Source organism: Mytilus trossulus, chromosome 4, assembly GCF_036588685.1.
Source record: "Mytilus trossulus isolate FHL-02 chromosome 4, PNRI_Mtr1.1.1.hap1, whole genome shotgun sequence".
Lineage (NCBI taxonomy): Eukaryota > Metazoa > Mollusca > Bivalvia > Mytilida > Mytilidae > Mytilus > Mytilus trossulus.
Window position 1 is genome coordinate 10,620,104 of NC_086376.1, and position 24,197 is coordinate 10,644,300.

The 24,197-nt window shown below is 32.1% G+C and overlaps 1 protein-coding gene across 1 annotated transcript; it reads left to right on the forward strand.

Moving 5' to 3' along the window:
- The first annotated feature begins 3,242 nt into the window (after window positions 1-3,242).
- LOC134714645 (serine-rich adhesin for platelets-like) lies at window positions 3,243-22,481 on the forward strand. Its single transcript, XM_063576064.1, has 9 exons — window positions 3,243-3,353; window positions 6,475-6,535; window positions 10,126-10,229; window positions 11,357-11,427; window positions 12,902-13,071; window positions 13,816-13,941; window positions 16,327-16,353; window positions 17,292-18,937; window positions 20,634-22,481. Exons 1-8 carry the CDS (start codon window positions 3,345-3,347, stop codon window positions 18,896-18,898), a joined length of 2,175 nt encoding a protein of 724 aa, XP_063432134.1. The 5' UTR covers window positions 3,243-3,344; the 3' UTR covers window positions 18,899-18,937; window positions 20,634-22,481.
- Window positions 22,482-24,197: the final 1,716 nt, after the last annotated feature.

The following is a 24,197-nucleotide window of genomic DNA, read 5'->3' on the forward strand; positions in this document are numbered from 1 at the left end:
ACAGCAATGCTGAACCACACAGTGTATGATGGACGCACAAAAGTGACGTCACAGGTTAATTTCTAAAAATATTTCAAAAATTAGGATAGAGTTCAAGATTAGGTTTGCAATAATGAGAATTGATGTATTTGATAAGAATAGAAATTACAATACTACTATACTATAATTGTGTTAAATTTAGTAATTGGATAATTAAATGTATTTTCTAGCTATGTCGGTATTTTACCTAAATGTTCCTTATTTGCTGAAAGATTCAAATACCATATATCTCGGTTTTTCCATAAGAAAAAACAGTATCACATCTTAATTGCAAGAAACCAATCTTACTATTATGCATTATAACGGTAAACATTTCAATCGTTTGTATAAAATATGTCGACGTTTAAAAATGGTAACATTTGACTAATATTAGCCTAAAAATAAGAAAACCAACCATACGGTATGGGATTTTTAAACTGCTAAATGCCGTACAGCTGCAAATAATTGCTTACATCCACCTCTCTTTTAGAATATTAGAGAAAAGTTGTCTCATTGGCAATCATACAACCTCTCCCTTTTATTATATATTGAATTAAGCATATCTAAATAAGTAAAAAGCACGTTACAGAATTGTTACCTTGTGTCAATTCGAAGAATACATCTCAGTTGTTAAAACGACACATTTGTATGCCCTATTAATGGGCATTATATTGTCTAGTCCGTGCGTTCGTCCGTTCGTTCGTCCGTCCGTGTGTCCGTCTGTCCCGCTTCATGTTCTAGTTTTTGATCGATATAGTTTTTGGATTGCGTTGTCCAATCATTGTTAGTCCAATCAACTTGAAACTTATTAAACATGTTCCTTATAATATGGTCTTTCTGATTTTAATGTCTAATTAGAGTTCTTATCCTATTTTCACGGTTCATAGAACATAGAAAGTTATAGTGCTGAGGGGGCACCCGTGTATTGGGGACACATTCTTGTTGTATCAACAGCCAGGAATTTATAAACTTTATGTTGGAATTATGAACCTTTTATGTTCATCAGGTTACGATTCGAGCGTCACTGATGAGTCTTGTGTAAACGGAACGTGCGTCTGGCGAAAATACATCATTTCAATCCTGGTATCTATGATGTGTTTATTTATGACAGAATCGGAAGACAAACGATAAAATTGGCTGTTCGACGACAAATATTCATTGAGTATAGTATATATCGTTTCCACCGATAAGCATGACATTTTAAAGTCATAAGAAACCTCAATTCAAAAAAAAATATGCATATGTTTTTTTTATAACTTAATGAATAGTTTTCATTGTACAACTTATGTACATATACTTTTTTCTGAGGAAAATTCTTTAATTTGTCCACATTTAGAAGAAGTTTACTTATTTTCAATTGCTTGCTTCCAGGAAGCAATTTGCCGACATATTTTCCGTATATATAGTGACCTGAGCGTAACCCTCCTCGTATTTATTCGGTGAACGCAATACGCAGGGATCCGTCATTAAAATAATCAATTATCTAATTGTGCATGTTAAACAGATGCTCAATACCCATGCTTTTTGTTATTTGTTTACTATAAGGTGACAATCGGTAAACTTCGGCTTCAAAACACGACATTTAATGAGCAGCCATATTTGTTAAATCAAAACAGACAGAGAGAGAAAAAAAATGACGATTATACAATGTATTTGCGTAACAAATGATAAAATCGTGCACAGAGGACTAAGTTTATGATATATACTTGAATTGGTTCAAGAATGGGATAAACATTATTTTTCACCACTCATTGGTTTCATATGACTTTAAACTAACACAATTCTTGATTGTATGTTTTTACTTAATTTATCATCGTATATCTAAACGCCAAACGCCTACATGTGAATATGCATGAGAACAGTTGTTAACCTAAATGATTTTGGCAAACGTTTATTTAATAGATACCGGTAAAAAAATTTTTTAGATGTGATATGAATGCCAACGAGAGAACTGTCCATCTAAGTTAAAATTTGTAAAAGTGTACAATTATAGGTCAAAGTATGGCCTTCGACACAAAGCTTTAGTTCACACTGAACAGCAAGCTACAAATACTACAAAAATGCGTAGCTTGAATTCATTCAGACAGAAAAAAACAACGGTCTAAGCTTTAGCTTTATTATATTTAAAAAAAAGCAAAAAACTAGACTTATGAACAACATAGAAAACGGCAACACTTAACAACAGGTTCCTGGCACATAAATGACCCCATTTTGGACACAGCTGAATGAGATGTTTAACCGTTGTCAATTTTTTTTTTAATTCAAACGAGCAACTTGACGGTTGCAACATGAGGTCCTCAAAGTATTTTTCAGTGGTTCGTGTTGTTTACTCTTTTTTTGAGTAACGGTTAATTTATGTTTTGTTTTTTGTCTTTTCAGAGTTTTTCTTTTTGGTAATGGATTCGTCAGTTTTTATTAAACAAAATATTGTTTTCTTGTTTATAAGGACGGAAATTTCCGATGGTATCATCTTCTCAATTATCAATATGATCTATAATTTTAGGAAATCTTTGCTTCTATATAGAAATTATAGAAACAATCGTTCCAACTTCCTTGGGCAAAATTGACCTTTAATGAATGTGACTGTCCTTTTTTTTTATGATAAAGCTGTTCAAACGAAAGACTTGTACATACTTTGTGATCAATTTAGGCTTTGGTGTTTAATGATGAGGTAATTTTTTTAAAATAAAAAGCGCTGCGTAAGAAAAAATAAAATGATTAAAAAATATCCGAAATTAAACATAAGATAACTTGTTATTATGAGTAGGTATAGTGGTGAAAACGAGTTTAATAAGTCGAGAACACGAGTAACTAAGTCGTGATAATTACTTAACAAAATACTCAAACAAAACCCTGACACTAGCTTCCGTAATAATATATTTCTATTAAAAGAAATTTAAGATGGATACCTCTTGTCATCTTAATCTTTAAGGGTGTGGCACTGGTAATCCACTTACCAGGGTTTTCGTTCTTGATTCTTTGTACTATTCATCACACTTTATTTATCGAACATTTATTGGTTTGCTCGTAAATATACTTCTTTAAAGGGACTAAGGTGGATGACTACTGTTATATATTATCTGTTTTGACAATTAAAGATGATTAACAGAAAATTGCACACAAACTATACGAAACTCAATACATATGATCGTATTTAGAATGAATGACAACTTTAAATTACTTTTAATTGTATCAGTTATTTTGTTTATGGTCACGGTTTGATGGGAAGAAAAAAAGGCTCTGATCCGGTTTCATTAAATAGTAAAATGGTATATACTTCCTTGTAAAATATTCAACACATGAAAGAAGGATAGCATATAAACATCATGGTCACAGTAAGTTTTACAAATTCTTGCATTTAACAAGAAAATTAATGTAAAATGTTCCAAACTATTTCAAATTCCAGAGTAAGAACTAGGTGGAATCTGATTCTTGTTAATTAAACATAAAAACCTTCAAACTGAAATTTAAAAAAAAAAAACCAACCATACTTTAAAAATGTTCCTCATATTGAATTATCCGTAGATTGGGAGTAACTCTTGTGGATTCCAAACTGAACAAGGATGCGTAATGTATCAAAAAGAGCTGAGGCTATACATATGCCAAAAACTGAAACAATCAATGTTTCGGGTAAATCGGAATGGCACCAAATTTTATTTCAAAATTCATACTTTTTTTGCCAAACTTATACTTATATGAGCTTTTAGTATTCATAATTCTTGATCCTTAGCATAATTTGTGTTTTTTTCTTTATATTTTATGAGGTATAGAAATATAGTAATCACTATGTCGTGCAGTATGATTACATAGTATCATAATTTACTAATAAGGACGAATGTACCTGAGTCTATAGACAAATATAGTTGTTTCATACAAAAACTACAATTAGCTATTGTAATCTATGAACTCAACTTTGCCTATCTGCGATCTGTATTTAACCTGTTGGTATTAAGACAAAGTGTTAAGGAAATGATTTCATAAAATTATCGTAATATCTATAACATTTCCCTATTTAACACATCGCTTTAAATTTTTGTTCCATCTTAGAATATGATTACATGTAATTACAGGAAAACTGGAACCTGTTATCCGAGCTTACAGGTCATTACTATTTACGAATATTTTGCACATTTTCATGCGTTTCTTAACGTGGTTTAAACGCTTATACATTTGATACGTTGGGTGTCCACATGCTTTCAGTAATTGCGAGTACTCATTTATCAGTATTTTTTTTTGTGAATATGTTGTTTTATATAAGTGCTTCGTAGCGATCTATTGAGATACCCCATTTGCATCTGATCATTATAGTTGGTTCTTATGTTTTGCTATACAGTAATGTCCTAGATAAGGGGAGGGTTGAGCGCTGACAATATAAAGGTAAGAAAATGTGGTATGAATGCCAGTGAGATAACTATTATTCAGAGTTTAAAATACAGACAACCATAACATTCAACAAGGAGAAACCAACGACAAACACTGAACTTCATGCGCTTGACATGTGATAGACACATTAAGAATACACTGAACTGCATGCGCCTGACATGTGACAGACACATTATGAATACACTGAACTGTATGCGCCTGACATGTGACAGACACATTAAGAATACACTGAACTGCATGCGCCTGACATGTGACAGACACATTAAGAATTCACTGAATTTCATGCGCCTGACATGTGACAGACACATTAAGAATACACTGAACTGCATGCGCCTTACATGTGACAGACACATTAAGAATACACTGAACTGCATGCGCCTGACATGTGACAGACACATTAAGAATACACTGAACTTCATGCGCCTTACATGTGACAGACACATTAAGAATTCACTGAACTTCATGCGCCTGACATGTGACAGACACATTAAGAATACAATGAACTTCATGCGCCTGACATGTGACAGACACATTAAGAATACACTGAACTTCATGCGCCTGACATGTGACAGACATATTAAGAATACACTGAACTTCATGCGCCTGACATGTGACAGACACATTAAGAATACACTGAACTGCATGCCCCTGACATGTGACAGACACATTAAGAATATGATCGTAGTTTTGCAGCAAACAACAATTACAATCTGTAAAAAATCATTTATAATTGACTTAAAAGATCGGTAACACGTTTATGTTCTGTCCTAAATTAAGAACCTGTTATATATCTCTCATATACGTTTATCGCAAATTGTATTTTTATAAATAGTCTCGATTAATTTTTTTCAAATTTCGTATGCCTTTTATAGCTAGCTATACGGTTGATTTTTTTATTTTTATTTTTGAAGCATTTTAAGAAACCAATATTTACTTATATCCTCTTAGTTTAAAATCTGGAGGACTGTTTCATTGGCAATAATACCAAATCTTCTTTGTCTTCATGATTAATTGTTGTAGCACAAATTGTAGACGATATAACGACCAAACAAACGTTTTTATAAACGCAACTGCACTTAACAGGATGTATATTAACTAAAGTTTTCCTTTTTAGGTTTTTTACTAACATATCTCATTACAGTGTTTTATTTAGTCTAGTTTATTAGGTTTTATGTTGTTTTTTTTTATTCTAGAGTATTGTGTTTTATGTGATGGTTTTACGTTTTCCGGCAGTGTATCAGATATTCAAACTTATATAAACAGCTGACATTATGACTTTTTATATTTACATACTCATTTTTTTTTCAACAGTTCTATTTTATATATCAATAACATCATATGTTGGGTATATCAATATAACATTTGATATGGTTGCTAAAGAGACGCAACTCTCAACAAGAGACCAATTGACATAGACGTTTAAAACACCTTATATATAGATTGAATAATTCGGTATTCAATGAGTAAGCCCCACAACGCATAATTAGCCGATTAAACTGGTGATACGTTTATTGGACAGCAAACCAAGTTCAAAAACATACACAACACAGTCAACACACGGTCTGCAATACTATTAATAGTTGTTATAGCTATACATAAAACAATACGTCAAGCTCTAAACCGGCACGCGATCAAACGTATATGATATACCATCACCACTAAATTCTCAAAATAACATAAAAATATTAGATATGACATATGGCAACCACTGGGCCAGGCGAGATTACCTTACTTGGAACAGACACAGGAACAAATGGCGGCCTAAACTTTATTTTTCAGATGTCGCCCTATCCTTTCTAAAATAGATCAGTGGAGACGCACAACGAAGAAATAGTTTAACATATGCAAATAACTGTATCATAACTGAACAATAGCTAGCATAACAATAATGAAAATCATTGTTTTGTGGAGTAATTGCGTTTGCGGTCCAATATATCAATTGTGTGCTGCTTTTCTCCGCTTTCTTGATGAATTTAAAAAAAGGAATATGAAATTAAGTTTTCCATCGAAAAAGCTGAAATAAATGTGAAATGAATAGAAACAATTACTTACATGAAAATAAATTACTTGTAGATAACTAGTTTTAAAAATAAAACGTTTCAAGATGAAGAGAACCAGCGTGTACATGAAACAGGTAAGTTACACATAATTAGTTTCAACACAAAAGTGACAAAATCAGAACCTTTTCAGTACTGGATTACTGCGCATTGAAATATCTCGAAGTCCTTTGGCTTGCTCTTAGTTTTATTTCATTTATATTCTATTCAATTATGTACCAACACCTCCAAGTCTTTTATCAATTGTCTCATATATTGTTGGATTATCTGCCATTTGTCCTTTTCTTTAAAGAGTTTTTGTCCTTAAAAGAGGAACGAAAGATACCAAAGGGACAGTCAAACTCATAGATTAAAAATAAACTCAAAACGTCATAGCTAAAAATAAAAAGACAAACAGACAAATAATAGTACAGAAGACAAAACATAGAAAACTAAAGACTAAGCAACACAAACCACACCAAAATCTGAGGCTGATCGCAGGTGCTCCGGAAGGATAAGCAGATCCTGCTGCAAATGTGGCACCTGTCGTGTTGATTATGTTATTACAAATCCGGTTTATAGTCTCATTCGGTAGTTCACATTCGTGAAAAAGGAAAATATCATTTCTGGAGTTGTTATTCCATAACGGTCAACAACACTCGTGATGGTGTACGTAAAATTTACGAAGAGATGATTTCAACTGTTCATTTACTAAATATACCATACTTTTTTAAGTAAATTTTTGATGGACCGTAATAATGATGGACCGTAATAAGTAAAAGTATATTAACAAGATACCTAGCCAAATGATCAATCGTCTCCTAGGTCAGATCTATTTTATGTTCATTTTGTTTTATCGCGCACGAACATTTTCAGTGATAGGATTAACACGGAAGTAATTGTACATTTTTATAATAAATTGCGAACGATATCATACCCTCAAATTATACATCATATTTAATTGTTTTAAAAAAAAATCAAATTAGATATGTATGCCTATGTTAGTTGTGGTCATCATATTAGCCATTTAGGCAAAACGTCATTATCAAAATCAGTTTTTGCAATTCAAAATTTCATTCTTAGAACTAATGAACAACACAGTATTTAATCATAACTAGATAACTTTCATTTTGTAAACTAATGTACAGTAAAATAATAAATTTTTGTAGCAACATTCTTATTTCGCCGTCATGTGAAGATGTGTATCTCTCAGTTGATATAATGTTCCAGTGCTTGCGTTTCCTATCAAAAATGCATTGGTTTGGTGTTGCTGCTTACATGCAAGCTATTGAAAAAGGGTTCCTAGTGGATCAGTTGAAGAATTTTTTTACGGATGATAACATGCATTAAACGACCGTAATGAAATATTTGTGTCACAGATGTTTACATTGCATGAAATGTAGAAGAACGTGACAAATACTAGCTTGAACGTAACTCAGTACAAACAAGTCAGACATAGGCGTCATTAAGGACACAATGTCGTCTGCAAAAACAGGTTTTCATTCATCCCCAGACATAACAAATAACTATGACATGTCACATAAGATCAACAACTGCGATGACATAAAAGGAAGGCTATACAATCGAATGTTAGCCCAAAATCAGAGATCTATTACACTGCAAATGGCATTGCCAATCAATATTTTAATCCGCTGGATCATTTAATCTTGTCTATAAATTATCATCATTAAAAATATATATACACAAAAAGGCTTACAATTCCCATCTTTCTACACATCGCTAAGGACAAATTCATTCGAGAATTGAAAACAGTTACTCCTAAATGAAAAAATTTAACTATTCGTATTCAGTAAAATCCTAACTTCAATCCGTTGAGCATTAAGAATACCTTCAACTCTGCTCTCGACTTGACAAAAACCATCTTCATAGTCATTTTGCACTTACTCTTAACGATGACTTCGGCCATATAAAGAGGAGCCTTCGGATATTTATCACATCTGTACGAAACTATAATTACTACACCTTCGAAACTTCATTATCCGTACAATTCCTGTTAAAAAATCCCTTTCAAACCAAAACAAACTGACAGCTACCATCTATGATATTGCCACAAGTTTAACAAAGGAACTACAGGAACACTTTGTAGTGAAGAAGACAAAAGACAAACAAGTTTAAAATACACTGCATAGAAACTAAAACGTGAAAAATACAAACCCAGTTAAAAAAGAATGGGGTTGATCTTGAATGATACTAGAGGGTCAACGTTGTGGTGACGTCCGTAAAAATTTCGAAGGGTTGACTTCAAATTTACCGATTGGGTCAGTAGTTTACTTATAATTAGTTACTCTCAATCAAGAAAATAATATAGAAAAAGTAAGATCCGGGATGTTGTATCAACTTAAAAGATATATTCTTCAAAAAGAGGTGCCACTGGAAAGTTACTTTATTAAAATAGTAAGTTCATATCTGGAAAGCTGTAATTCTTCTTAAATGTGAAATAAAGGAAATAAGTCAATTTCCTATTTGGTTAAGGATAATTATATGGGTCGTGAAAATTTGATATGGATAATGAAAAATCCAACGATGTGTTAGTGATTCAATTCCACACACATTATCAAAATACTTGACTTTTGTCGAATATTCATTATGACTGGTAGTCAAGTTTTTCAACAGACAATTTTTATTCATGTTTTTTTCCTCATCGACGTGTTTCTTCTCTATAACTCTATCTTCTATGTGATATTTTTGATTATTTCCGTAATTAATTCTCTTCAAGTCAAGGATGAGGTTTCGATGTTTTCAACTGATTTTATAGTTCGTTCTTATATTGTACTGTAACAGTTACACTATGGTCCCACATTCCGTATGTGTCTGTCCTATGGAAGGTAATTGTAATTCAGTTTTTGTCGTTTGTCATTTCGGGGCCTTTTATAGTTTACTCGGCGGTATGAGTTTTGCTCATTTTTGCCGTATTGTTACACATTTTTTCTACGACATTTGAATCTTGTGGAGAGTTGTCTCATTGCCAATTTTTACACATATTTTTGTTTAAATCTCACAAAGTTAGGCATATACGGTTTCAAATCAATAATGTAATGAATCCTTAATCTGTTCATCATGTGGTTTAACTCTTTTTGACCAAAACGGAAACAGGCACGGACTATTCCCGTTTTTATTTATTTCATGTGAGTCCTGGACGTTGGTTATCTTTTTCCAAAATATATTTTTTAGTTTATTTTATTGTATAACTTTTCTATAAATTTTTTTTATATAATCCTGGTACCTTTGATAACTATTTTCTCAATTTATCTGTAAAATAAATCCGCAAATGATGATCCAGCGTTATCTGGGGTGTAGAGGTTAGCGGCCATTTTTGTAAACAAAAATTCCTTTAATACTTTAAAATGCCATAATACTCAGGTTATATTTCATGACAATGTGCATGTGGTATTCCTGAAAGTGGTAGTCAGAACATCGTAAAGATCGTTTTGTGTTTTGATGTCAGTTTGTTGTTCATTGATTAATTTAACAAAATGTTTTAACCATTGGGTATGATCAATTGGATTTTGATATAAGTAATTTGGAGTATGTTGTATCCTATTGACATATACATATATCTAACATCTTAATTAAACCAATGCATTGAATTGTGCAGTACCTTCGTTCATTTTAAAAGCTTAGATAATTTCACAATAAACGTGACATACAATCAATTTCTTCTTTCTAGATATTAGTGGCGAAATTTTAATTAAAACTGATTGGATAGAAGAGCATTATGGCGACAAACAAAGGACGGAGTATAAGAATGTAGTATTGGAATTAGAAAAAGAGGTGAGTTGTTGAAAGGCAAACGATACATATTTTTCTGTTAAATCCTGAAAGAAAACGTCAATTTTATATGCACTCTCGAATTATGCAAAACAAAAGTTACCTTAATGACTTATTTTTCGAATTATTTCCGTTTGAATTTGGAATGTTTGAGGCAAAATCGCAAAATTTAAAATTATAACAAAGAGAACACAACTTTAAAACGAATAAGGTAGGCTCGACCTGTTTTTGTGAAGAATAGTGTTGTTTTTTGTTTGTTTATACACACATAGATATTTCATGATATCATTATATGGTCTTCCAATCTTCGGGACAAAACATCAAACATCAGCAGTATAATTTGAGTGGTTTAAAAAAGACATAAAAGAAATCAGGCCTATCATTGGTTAACAGTTAAGATTATCTGTGAGAGAGGCACATTGTAAATATTTTAAATTTACACTTTATAATTCCATGTATCGGGAGTGCTTTTCTGGATTCACTTCTTCAGGCACGCTGATATCTCCGAAATATTTCAAGCCGAGATGTCACCTACTTGTAAACCTTAATAGCCCATATCGTTGTAAAATTTTAGTGTTCCTGGATTTTCCTTCACAAGGTCATCCTTTTAAGCTATATATTTAAAAGTTGAGGGAATTGAAACCGGGTTTGTTTTAATATTTTTTTTAATTTATCGACAGAGTATTTTAGAAAAATGTTTTAGTAATAATTTCAGTATCGAAACATTGACTACCGAGCTGAAGATCCCGTTATATTGTAAAATATATCACATATTCAGACGCTTGTTCACAACATTTAATCTGATGTGTATCTCTTGTGACCCTTGACGAACCAAATTGTTAAATAACATTGAATAAGGTATCTCAATTAATAAATGTTGTCTGTAAAAAAACGTAATAGCATTTGATGAAGCTGTGATTTTCATGATATATGGCATATATAACGGGAGACGTGCATATTTAGACGTCATATGTGCGTCAATTTTGCAAATTATTGATTACTTGTCAGAAAAAGAATGCTTTCTATAGTTCTGTTCTGAAACATACAAGAACACATGGTATGATTTTTGATTTTGAAATGACAACATTAACAATTTGATTTAAAAGTAATCAAAATGCTTTATTTTACAGATAAAAGCTCTGTTCAACATTAAAACATATTTTAAGTATGATTTACTGTCTGTTAGAGGGACTGACCTAAGGTAGGGAAATAAAATACTGTAAATATACAAAGTTGAAAACCTGTGATTAAAATCATTAATACTAAACGCACATCATCCAATAACTAACCATCTGTCTTTGAAGAAATTATAAATAAAAAGATAAAAAGATAAATTCAAAATAGTTAACAAGGTACCAGGATTATAATTCAATACGCCAGACCGCGTTTCGTCTACAGAAGACTCATCAGTGGCGCTTAGATCAAAATAGTTATAAAGCCAAACAATTACAAAGTTTGAGAGCTTTAAGGACAAAAAATTCCTAATATGTGCAAATACTATAGAATTGTCTTATTTATTGTTTTCAACTTGTGCACTGCAAGATAGGTTTAACATGTCGTATCCCAGTACCGTCATCGTTTCCTCAATAGCAACATTACCGAATGGAACTTATCAGCAAATGTTTTACTTATCATGAGTAGCACTCATGGTGCCACTAGTGGATTAGGATCTTCTTAACGGGTTGTGTGGATATTATTTTTATTTTTTTTTGTGTGTGTAGGGGGGACCTCTTGTGTGCCGTTTTGTGAACAATTAACTGATTGTTCGTCCATTGACGTTTATCAATGGTGCCGTCGGAATTATTTACGTACAGTTGTGATTGCCCTGTCATTATCTTCACATCCCCCTTTTTCAAAACTCATAATAAATTAGATACAATACAACTTAAGGAGTGCAATAATAACATTATTGAAAAGATGATAAAAAGTAGCTTTCTTTCAGTACAAAATTTTCGGAATCGAATTACACTTCAACAATACTTAAACAGGGTATAATCATTAATGTTAAAGCAAAGACATGCACCAAGAATCGGAAAAGGAGTATATATACCATTAGATTTGTAGTATTAGTTTACTTACCAGCAGAAAATTTGCAACTCAGATTACAATGAAAATTTTGGAAATGCTCTAATTCAAAAGATGATATGCATTCAATTTGATAAAAGAACACAACTTTATAACAAAATAGTATGTTCCTTATCCTTTTTTGCACATCTTACAACTTAAGAAGAATGTATGTTTGAATTCTATTTTTATTCTTTATCTTTTATGTCATTATTTGACACCATTAAATAAACCTGAATATACCTAACATATTTTGTCGATAGATATTTATTTATTTTTGTGAATACGCCCAATCCGTGTAAATAATAATGTTATTGGAAACTTCCTCTTTATACACATTTGCCAAATTGTTTCCTGAAAGTAACTTTTAACTTGCTTCCACTGCCAAAGCAAGTTTTGGTCTTTGTGCGAATCTGACAAATCAAACACATTCAGTATGGAGAAGGTAGTGCAAAAAAATGGAATTGAAACAACAGTCATTATTAATTCAAAACTATTATCTTTCGCCCCTCTTTCATTATTATTCATTAATATCAGATCAGCAATGCAATCTCATCGAACTCTCCAGCAACCAGTTATTATATTATATTATGATTTTTTTTCTATTACAGGCCCAGGGAAGGCTGTGTTTTGTTTTCATTTGATCTTACATTTAGTGATAGATATATCGATGGTAAAGAATTACAAAATGTCTTTCAACAAAAAGTCCTTAGCCATACAAATACTGAAGGAACAGCATTGCCTTGGTTAAGGAGAGCGTTTGCGCATTCCATTAAAATTGGTATATAAATATTATTGGGGCGGTTATAGCTGATAAACCTGGATAAAAAAAAAACTGTCAGGATTTTTACTGGATTAAAGTCGTGTAATAGGGATATTTTTTTTTCTTCTCAACACCTTGACAAAGCGATCAATATTCATTCTTTATTTATGCTTTCTATCTTTTATATGCCTCATTGTTAAACTGGTTATTCAGATTTAACAAGTGTTATATAAGACATTACAAATACTAATTTTTGTCTAAGTTTATGAAAACGCTATCGAAAATGATTGATACAATACTCCCTTACTCATTCCTTTATTTAAGATAAAATGTAAAAATATACATGTTCAGAGACGGAAGTATATTAAGCATCCAAGTGATGGTAAAATGTATCTTCTTTGTGACTGGATATTACTATTTAGATTTTGATTTCTAATGTACACTTTTAATATAAAAATTCAGGAGATGGAATTTGATTGCCAATGAAACAACTATCCGACAGAGTTCAAATGAAGTGCATGTGAGCAATAATTGGCCACCGTATGACCTTCAAAAATTAGGAAAATCTATACCGTATAGTCCGCTATCGTCTTCTTGTCATAGCCTGGGACCTTCAAAAAAATGGCCTTTCAAACACACGTATTTACTGTACGATTATTGAAGGAAAAAAAAGGCATTCTATTATTGTTAATATGCTACTTTTAAAAAAACATATGGTTTTATTCATTGTTATAAATAGTAAAATATTCTTTCTACTTTAAGGTGATGAAAAATCATTACAGGAAAAAAAAGGATTGCAGAAAATACAAAATCTAGGCATATTTCTTTTAATTATAATTCTAATAGCTATATGTATTGCTCTTGTTGTGGAGATATCAAAAGTTGACCGTAAGTAATCTGAAACCTTTGACTATAGTTTTGAACAGAATATTGAAATAAAATAATGTTTGTTTTAGTTTTAGGTCTCTTTTTTATCATTATAGTTGGTTTCTTTTGTGATAAACATGTTTCAGTTACAACAGATGGTTTTTTTTCACAAATTCTTTTTCAATTCGATTTGTCTTGGAACCAACGTTTTTTTTTTTAATTCACTTGATTGTTGACTCCATCTTGCATGTTTCGTTTTTTGAATGGGCACTTCAACTGTCAAAATAGTGTTCACCGATTTGCCTCAAGTTTTTATATTTGATTTATTACATACCCCAATTACAAAAAGTCTAAGATAAACAGTAACAAAGCATATACTAGATAATACATAATAGAATTTCGCTAGTTAATTATCTATCGAGATGCACTAAGAAAACTGACGGTGGTCACGTCAAACGATATAAACATACACATAACTATACATAGATTGTTCACGATATAGATTGAAAAAATACTTTAATTATTGTTTTTATCTGCATTAGAAAAAAATAATGACAACAGTAGTATACCGGTGTTTAAAAGTCATAAATTGATTGATAGAAAATCCGGGTGTCAAACCAAAACCGAGGAAACTCATCAACTACATGATGAAAACAAGGGAACGACAGAAACACCATAGTAAAACAAATAAAAACGGTAATACACTAAGAAACGAACTTTTTGATAACAACTGTAATATTCCTGGTTTGGTACTGGACATTTAAAAAAAAATAATGGTGGTTTGAACCTGATGTAATGTTTAGCTTAATCACCCGCTTTATCATTTAAGAAAAGAATAACAATAAGTTTTTGTGGCTTGGATCAATCAATCAGATGATTAACCTTAGGATCGCTTTTATTGTGGACAGTCTTTTTCTTTAAATAACTTAACATGCAACATTCATGCGTAAATCTATCACTAGCTAAGGAGTGCCATGGAAGGTCATATGAAAACGGATTCAATGATGTCAAATTATTCATTTGCACGTTAATAATTCATCGTTGATTTTTCTTAGCTTATTTTGACAAAATGGAACCATACTGGCTGCTTAAACCAAATTGTCATTTCACTTTTTCACTTTCATTTATGATTGAACAACAAAGAAGTCATTTATCGTTTAGCTAGTGCCCCCTAAAAATACCACAAATAAAGGTTTGTTTTAAAATTCCAAAATAAATGAATAATGTGAATCACATATACATGCAAATTGCAAATTTTGAAACAAACGAGTAAAAATAAGAAAATTGTGCATTTCATCAAAATGGCATGTGTGTACTAATTTACAATGGGTGGAATGTATATTTGCATTATCAAAATTAAAAGTATTTTATGTAGTTATGTAGTTTTCTGGTGTAAATGTTAAAATCTTTCACTTTTAATATGTGGTTATCTTTTGTTTTAATTTAAAGTTAAAATTTCTATAAAGTATTCTTAGATTTATTTTATCACCTATACTTGACACATTTTACTAGCGGTACATCCAAAATGCTCATCGTTTACTGAGAACTCAATTTGCTTTTAATCTGCCGTTTAGCTTAACAGTTACGACAGATTTTTATCATTTTTATAACGTCTGACGTTAAAGAAGAAATGTTTGTTATAGTCTTAATGTTAAGTCATTCATCAAGTAATTTGAATATTTGCAAAATTCTAGAAATCAAATTCGAAAGTTATCCGATTGATACAGGGTATTTTCCAATCATAGGTAACTTACGAACATGTTTTCATGCATCATTATATGGAATCTTTGAAACTAATTACCGAATGAGACTTATCACCGGGTTTGTATGTACATGAACAACACGACTGATGCGACAAATAGAGCAGAATATGCTTACCCTTCTGCATTACATGAGATCAACCAGGTTTTATGTGGTGTTCATGTTGCTCAGTCTTCAGTTGTCGTGTTTGTTAACAGTTGTTTTACTTTTCGTCATTTTTAATTTCTGTCATCTCAATAACAGTTTGATTTAACCTATTGCGTTTCAATATCCCTTTGGTATCTTTTGCCTCTCTTTCATAAAATGGAAGAAAAAATTGTAAATGACATATCTAGAAAAGTTAATGAAAAACATCAGCAAATAAAAATGTGTTGTTTTTTTTTACGTATGTGTCTTTGTGTAGCCTATAACTTTTTAATTATACAACACCAAATTATTTAACAACACCACTTTCAATACTCGAAATCATACGAAATCACAATTGTTCGTCCAAGTCTAGAATTCCGACATAAAAAAAATCAAGTCATCTTTAACCATGAACATTCCAGTTTGCGATAAAGACATTCTTAGTTTTCAATTAGTTATTTTCAGAATACTACTGTTTGTTATTGTAGGAATTGAATCAAGAATTGTTTTCTTTTGCAGATAATCTGCCGAATGAACAAAAGACAGGTAACTTTGGTTATATTAATTTTAACCAATCAAATTGGATAACTAAAAATATATAGTAATTATCCTCGGTTTTTTAATTTTCATTTTACAACCCCTGGGTTGATGTTACGGTTTTGATATCTGATAAGGTAATCATATTTTGCAAAATCGTTCTGAATTTAGGGTTCCACGAGTATTCTTCAACTTCGTTCTTTATTTGGCGTTTTATTATTTTTGTTCAAGCGGCACGGATGAGTTAAAGAGTTTTAAAGACGATATGTACATCTGGCGTACAAATTATAAGCCTGGTATCTTCATCAGCTTTATATACATGGAGTGTTTAAGTGTTCGACTCATAATATGCCTTATTGGTGCTTAAGACTCACCCTGTTTTAGAAAATCTGATTTTTTGTAGAAATCTTAATTGAACTTTAATAAAACCTACAAGCACTTGGTTTTCAATTGATACAAAGTAAGACATTGAGCTAGAAACATGTGCTAATCGCACTAAAATTTGTTTCATAAAGTCTTATCAGAGACATTTTATAGTTATAAAAGGTACCAGGCTTATAATTTGATACAATTGACGCGCGTTTCGTCTATATAAGACTCATCAGTGCCGCTCAGCAAAAACAATAGTTAAGAAGGCAACACGTATAAAGTTGAAGAGCATTGAGGAACCAAAATTCCAAAAATAGTGTGCCAAATACGGCTAAGGTAATATATACATGGGATAAGAAAATACTAAGTATTTCAAATAATTTAAACTTCTGCAAACAACAAATTTAACAAAATTACCATATAATTGATAATAAAAGTATAGACTTTAGAATATTTGTTCACTGTTCACTGTTCACAGAAATTCATTCGATTGATTATTTTCTGCTGATTTTAAAGATCTGATCAGCAGATAAAACAAGTTCTATATGTTTCTTTAACTTTGTTAATTATTCACACAGAATTTACTCCAAGTTCAAAACCAACATCAAATAGATTAACGACAGAACGCGAAACAACTTTAGCATATACCACACTTAATAAACAAGGAACAGAAACGAGAAAAATCACTTTTGGTGAAGTTACAACGATAGCAGGAAGTCAAAATTCAACAACAAAGACGGAAATTGAAACTACAAAAATAACAATGACAGAAAGTGATACAACAGGATCAGTGATTGAGCAAGAAACTACTACAACTAAAGACGAGATAACAATGATGGCGAAAGGTAATTCGACAACAACAATGATGGAAGAGGAAACGGTAACAATAACGGCGGAAAGTAAAAAGACAACAACAGCAGTGGAATCAAAAACGTCAACAATGCTGAACGAAGGAACGACAGCAACAACAAAGGCTGCTGAGGGAACGACAGCAACAATAATGGCTAACGGAACGATAACAACAATAATGGCTAACGGAACGATAACAACAAAGATGGTTGAAGAATCGACAAAAAGCATGATGAATAATGAAACAACAATGGCAAATAATGGAACGACAACATTATTGATGACTGAGGGAACGACAACAACAATGATGGATAACAAAACGACAACAACAATGATGGATAGAAGAATGACAACATCAATGACGGATAGAATAACGACAACATCAATGACGGATAGAAGAACGACAACAACCATGACAGATATCGGAACCACAACAATGATCGATAAAGGAATGAAATCAACCATGATGAATAATGAAACGACAACAGCAATGATTGATAACGACACGACAGCAACAATGATGGATAAGGGAACGGCAACAAACATGATGACAGAAGGAACTTCAGCGACAATGATGGAAAAGGGCACTACAACAACAATGATGAATGGGGAAATGTCGACATCAATGGTGGCTGCGGGAACTTCAACATCAATGATAGATACGGAGACGACAACAAAAATGATGACAGAGGAAACTACAACATCAATGACTGCTGAGGACACTTCTACAATGATTGCTGAGGAAACTACAACATCAATGACTGCTGAGGAAACTTCTACAATGGTTGCTGAGATAACGACAACAACAATGATGAATGAAGAAATGACAACAACAATGACGGATAATGGAACTAAAACAACAATGATAGCTGATAGGACTACAACAACAATGACGAATGACGGAACGACAACAGTGATGAATTATGGAACGACAACAGGGATGAATGACGGAAGGACAACAATGATGAATGACGGAACGACAACAAGGACGAATGATGGAACGACAACAAGGATGAATGACGGAAGGACAACAAAGAAGAATGAGGGAACGACAACAAAGATGAATGAGGGAACGACAACAAGGATGAATGAGGGAACGACAACAAAGATGAATGAGGGAAAGACAACAAAGAAGAATGAGGGAACGACAACAAAGAAGAATGAGGGAACGACAACAAGGATGAATGACGGAACGACAACAATGAAGAATGAGGGAACGACAACAATGATGAATGAGGAAACAACAAAAACGACTATTGATCCAGGAACGACATCATCATCTACATATAAAGATACAACCACGACTGAACGTGAAATGACAACAACGATGTTGTAACCGGAGACTACAACCAATATAACAGATCTGTAAAGACAGGTATAGTCTATTAAAAATTCGCAGATGTTTTCATAAGATCAATGCTAATGGTATCACAACACAGACAGAGTCGAAATTTTTAATTACTTAATTTACGCCGATTGATATCAGATCAAACGACGAAACATATTTATTTTCTAACTCTACTATTTGTTTTTGGGTTAAAATGTAAAAACGAGAAATATGATAGCGTAAATATGTTATCCCTTCTTAAACATTAACATGAATATTAAGAATACTTCACCAAAGGAAAAAAGTACAATATTAACTCACATTCTTTAACATGAAAAAGTAGATAAAAGTGAATTGCTTGTAACTGAAACTGTGTATATTAATGTCACAGTAATCATTATTTCACTCGGCAAGGAATAAGAAATAAACTCTAACAAAACCAATTCCATATACTGCAATTTAGAGTAATATGCAAACTTAACTTGATCAATCATAAAAGAGTGACGAAAGATACCAAAGGGACAGTCAAACTCGTAAATCTAAAACAAACTGACAACGCCATGGCTAAAAATGAAAAAAGACAAACAGAAAAACAATTGTACACATGACACAACATAGAAAACTAAAGAATAAACAACACGAACCCCACCAAAAAAATAGGGGTGATCTCAGGTGCTCCGGAAGGGTAAGCAGATCCTGCTCCTCATGCGGCACCCGTCGTGTTGCTTATGTGATTACAAATCCGGTAAATAGTCTAATTCGGTAGGTCAAATTCATGAAAGGGAAGGGGATAGTAGTTACGACGTAAGGAACATATTCGATATCATTTGTGAAACGGTTATTCCATAACGGTCAACCAACTCGTGATGGCGTCCGTAAAATTTACGAAGGGATGATTACAACTTCACCATTTTGAACTCTTGGTTTAATAGCTTCCTTGTAAGCAGTAACCCTCTATCAAAAAAATCAGGATAGTAAATGCAAGCACGGGAATATCGTATCAATTGGGAGATATTTACCCCGTATGCAGGTGCTGCTGGAATGTTGCTACTTAGAAATGGAAAGTTTACAATTGGAAAGCTGAAATCATCTCTTTTGTTGTAAAGTTTTGTTTTCAACCAACCCTCATTGTCAATTTTTAGATGTAAGTCAAGATATGAAGCCGACTTAATTGTATCTGTAGTATCCTTTATCTCCAATTCGATGGGATAGATGCCATCAACATAGTCACCAAATTTGAATTGTTAAGTGAAAGAACGTCATCTATATAGCGGAAAGTAGAGTTAAAGGATATTGCTAACTTCTTATCTTTCTTCCTAAGAAGTTCCTGCATGAAGTCAGCCTCATAATAATAAAGAAACAAGTCAGCAAGTAGAGGGGCACAGTTCGTTCCCATTGGGATGCCAACAGTCTGTTGAAAAACACGTCCTCCGAACGAAACAAATATGTTGTCAATCAAGAAATCAAGCATCTTGATAATATCGGTTTCAGAGAATATTTTGTTTGAATCAGAATGATTCTTTACAAAGTAGGATTTATCCCTCAAAATATACGTTTAGTTACAAATAAGTATTGATATTATTTTTCATTCGTATTTAATTGGAAGTAAAGTGGTAAATTTACTGCAAATACAAACCTTAAATCAGAAAATCAGCAGTTAAGTGTCAATTTTAGAGTGACCTACATAGAAAAAGTAAATGATGATATACGTATTTGTATTTTCATTTCCTTTTTTTATTTGCAGGAAGTGGAATCAATCGCAAAGGAACGATTAGCACTAATTTAAATGGGCGTATTTGAGAGTTTCGGTGCCTGTAAATGAAGGAGACAATGCGTTTAACAATATTGTCAAAGGAATAGTAAAACATAGTTATAATATATTATGTTAAAACATTAAAACAATGTATATTTTTCATATTATTCATATTTAAAGTCAAGTAATGTCAAATGGGCTATGTCACAGAATTCAAGAAAATTTTGCATACAACTCTGGCTCGAAAACAAATAATGTATTTATCACATTTATCAATTGAGATATTACTGATTGAATTCTTACAAAATGGATAAACATTTGTAAAGAAAGCACATCAAATCAGCAAAACAAATTCTAAAATTTGTCTTTAAATCATCATTCTAATTATATTCCATGTATTTAAAAAAAAAAAAAAAAAATTATGATGTTGATACATAGATTTCCGTTTTAATAATTAAAAAAAAGATAGGGTCACTGACTTCGTGTTTATGGTATACATCATTCAAAGTTGTGCTCCTTGTGAAAAAAATTATTAAACGTCGAGGTAATCGTAAAGTGACCGCGTTACAGGCCGTAAAACGTTGATATTTTACGTTTTTCACTACCAACAAGGTAATAACTTGATTAATAGACAAAAAAAGAAGTCCATAACCATATGATTATTTAATGTTATTAAAACAGAAAGGAGTAGGTCCGGTACGGGCTGGTTTTGGGCTCAAATTTCAAGTTCATCTGACGAAAGATTTTGGACACTTACATGTCTATTTCAATTGATTCAATTATTTTTTGTGAAATATTTAAACTGATTCATTCATTAAAAACGCTCCGATTCAATCTTAAATTTGAAAAATCTATCAAATATGCCAAAAACTGTCACTTTTCATATAGTTTTTGTCAAAAATGAAAGTGACTGCATCCGTGTTCATCCTCGACCTTTATATATGTTATGTATTATCAATAAACACAACTTACATTTCAATATCAAGAATGGACACGAATGCGGCCACTTTCATTTAAAACAGAAACCGTCCAAACTTTAACTAAAATGCTGAAATTGTGAAGATTTCAGTAATTAAGCATAACTTAATGATGCAAGTACGCGATATATGTGCATTGTAATGCCACAATAAGCCAATATGTATGTAGCAGAGGCATTATAATTATATTTGGTAATGTTTGTGTCATTTTGGTCTTTTGTGGATAGTTGTCTCATTGGCAATCAAACCACATCTTCTTTTTCATATTATACCTTCCAAAAAATTTAAACAATTTTGTAAAACTGCTATATTTGGGGCCAAATAGGGGTCTTACCGAACCTACTCCTTTACTTGTGAACAATATATAGTTTTTAAGAAAATTCTATAGAGTAGAATTAGAGATTTGATGATTTTAAGACATTTTATAGTGTATGTGCTTTTTATACAAATGTTCATCCATATTTAAAGAAATCAATCTGTAACATATCAGGTTATAAAAGAGACAAATGCATTATTTTTTTTTAAATTTTTAGTTGTAGTTCATTGATCTACGGTTTTATGCTAAATTTTAACAAAATCTGCGACAAAGCCCATTTACTGTTCCTTGTCATTTTTTTTATAATTTTGTACAGTTTCAAATATGACGTCACTTGGCGTTGAGGTTTAAACTTATTCGGATGTGCCTACTTTTTGTGTTGCAAATGTCTGGTTATGTTATGTATTTCAGTTGTTACCTGTAATTAGTTAATACTTCAGTTTTATCATGTACATCTTTTGTATAGTCATTTTATAAAATTTACTGTTTGCAAAGGTATAAATTATTCTAAATAATAGGGATGTTCTGGTAACTAACAGAAAACCCTTGCCGTTTTTGGCTCAACTTTTTTTATCTTTTGGTCCTCGATGCTGTTCGTCTTTGTACTTGTTTCGGCTTTCACACTTTTGTATCTGGGCGTCACTAGTAGGTCTTGTGTGTACAAAATGCACTTCTGGCGTATTAAAATTTTGAATTTGTTGCCTTTTGTTGGTTGTTGTTCGTGTGATTCTTTGTCAATTGTGTTCTCCAATTTATTTATATTGTAGTCCTGTGGTGTTGTGTTGTCATTTTGATGTTATATTTCACATGGTCATGATAATGCGAGGTTTGGCATGCCACAAAACCAGGTTCAAGCAACCATTTTTTCCTTTAAAAATGTCCTGTACCAAGTCAGGAATATGGCCATTGTTATATTATATTTCGTTTCTGTGTGTGTGTTACATTTTAACGTTGCGTCGTTTGTTTTCTCTTATTTCTGAGTGTAAATTCATATTGCGATAAGAAGTGTCACGGTACTTGTCTATCCCAAATTTATGTATTTGGTTTTGATGTTATATTTGTTATTCTCATGGGATTTTGTCTGATGTTCGGTCCGTTTCTGTGTATGTTACATGTTAGTGTTACGTCGTTGTTCTCCTCTTATATTTAATGCGTTTCACTCGGTTTTAGTTTGTTACCCCATTTTTTTGTGTTTTGTCCATGGATTTATGAGTTTTGAACAGCGGTATACTACTGTTGCCTTTATCCTTGACCTGAAATATTATTACTAACTATTCCATGTCTCCCTCATATATACAAAGCTTGAAACTTGACAAGGCAGATACGATTTTCGTCTACAGTAGACTCATCAGTGACGCACAAGTGAATCAAAACAGTTGGAAATCTTAACAAAACACGAACGATTGAAGAGCATTTAAAACCAAATATCCAGAAACAAAATGTGACATATAAACTATTTTTTTTAAAGTTTTCATTATCATCTTTGTTGTTGTTTTTACACTAAGATAACATTGAGAATGGAAATTGGGAATATGTCAAAGAGACAACAGCGCGACCAACAGCCGAAGGCCATCAATGGTTTTTAATGCAGCGAGAAACTCCCGCGCCTGGAGGCGTGTTTCAGCTAGCCCCTTAACCAAAATCTATACTAGTTCAGCGATAATAGATGTCATACTAAACTCCGAAATAAACACAAGAAAGTAGAATTAAAATACATACAAGACTAACAAATGCAAGAGCTCCTGACTTGGACAGGTGCAAAAATGTGGCGGGATTAAACATGTTTTCGAGATCTTAACCATTCCTTAAACCTCTACCCAATATAGGAAAAAACACAACAATATGAATATGAATATCAAGTACGATCCCTCCCGTTAGAGGTTAAGTATTATATCATCATAAAATATATTAGAAGAACATAACTCTATCATGCCAATAATTGGTTTTGGAATAAATGTGTTTCTTTACGTGGCATAGAGCATTTATATATACGAAAAAGCATGTTTACTTTATTTATACATGCACCCTACATTTTAGAGTTGAAAAAAAAACGTAGCTGAAATAAACATCAGAAGCATTGAAATTCATCTTTTGGTATTATTTTCAAGGGTTTGTTTTGTAAAGGGTTTTAGCGTGTCTGATATATGTTAATCCACAAAACTGCTTCGGACACACAGGATTAATAAATTTTCATTTTCATTTTCTGGCACTGGGTAGATACTGAAGAGGAGGACCGCTTTCAGTGGTTAATCATTCGGAAAC

Bases quoted from the DNA above. Each gene is read 5' to 3' on its own strand.
- LOC134714645 (XM_063576064.1), top strand. The intron at 10,230-11,356 runs GTGAGTTGTTGA...TTTATTTTACAG, and splicing joins TATTGGAATTAGAAAAAGAG to ATAAAAGCTCTGTTCAACAT. The intron at 13,942-16,326 runs GTAAGTAATCTG...TTTCTTTTGCAG, and splicing joins GGAGATATCAAAAGTTGACC to ATAATCTGCCGAATGAACAA.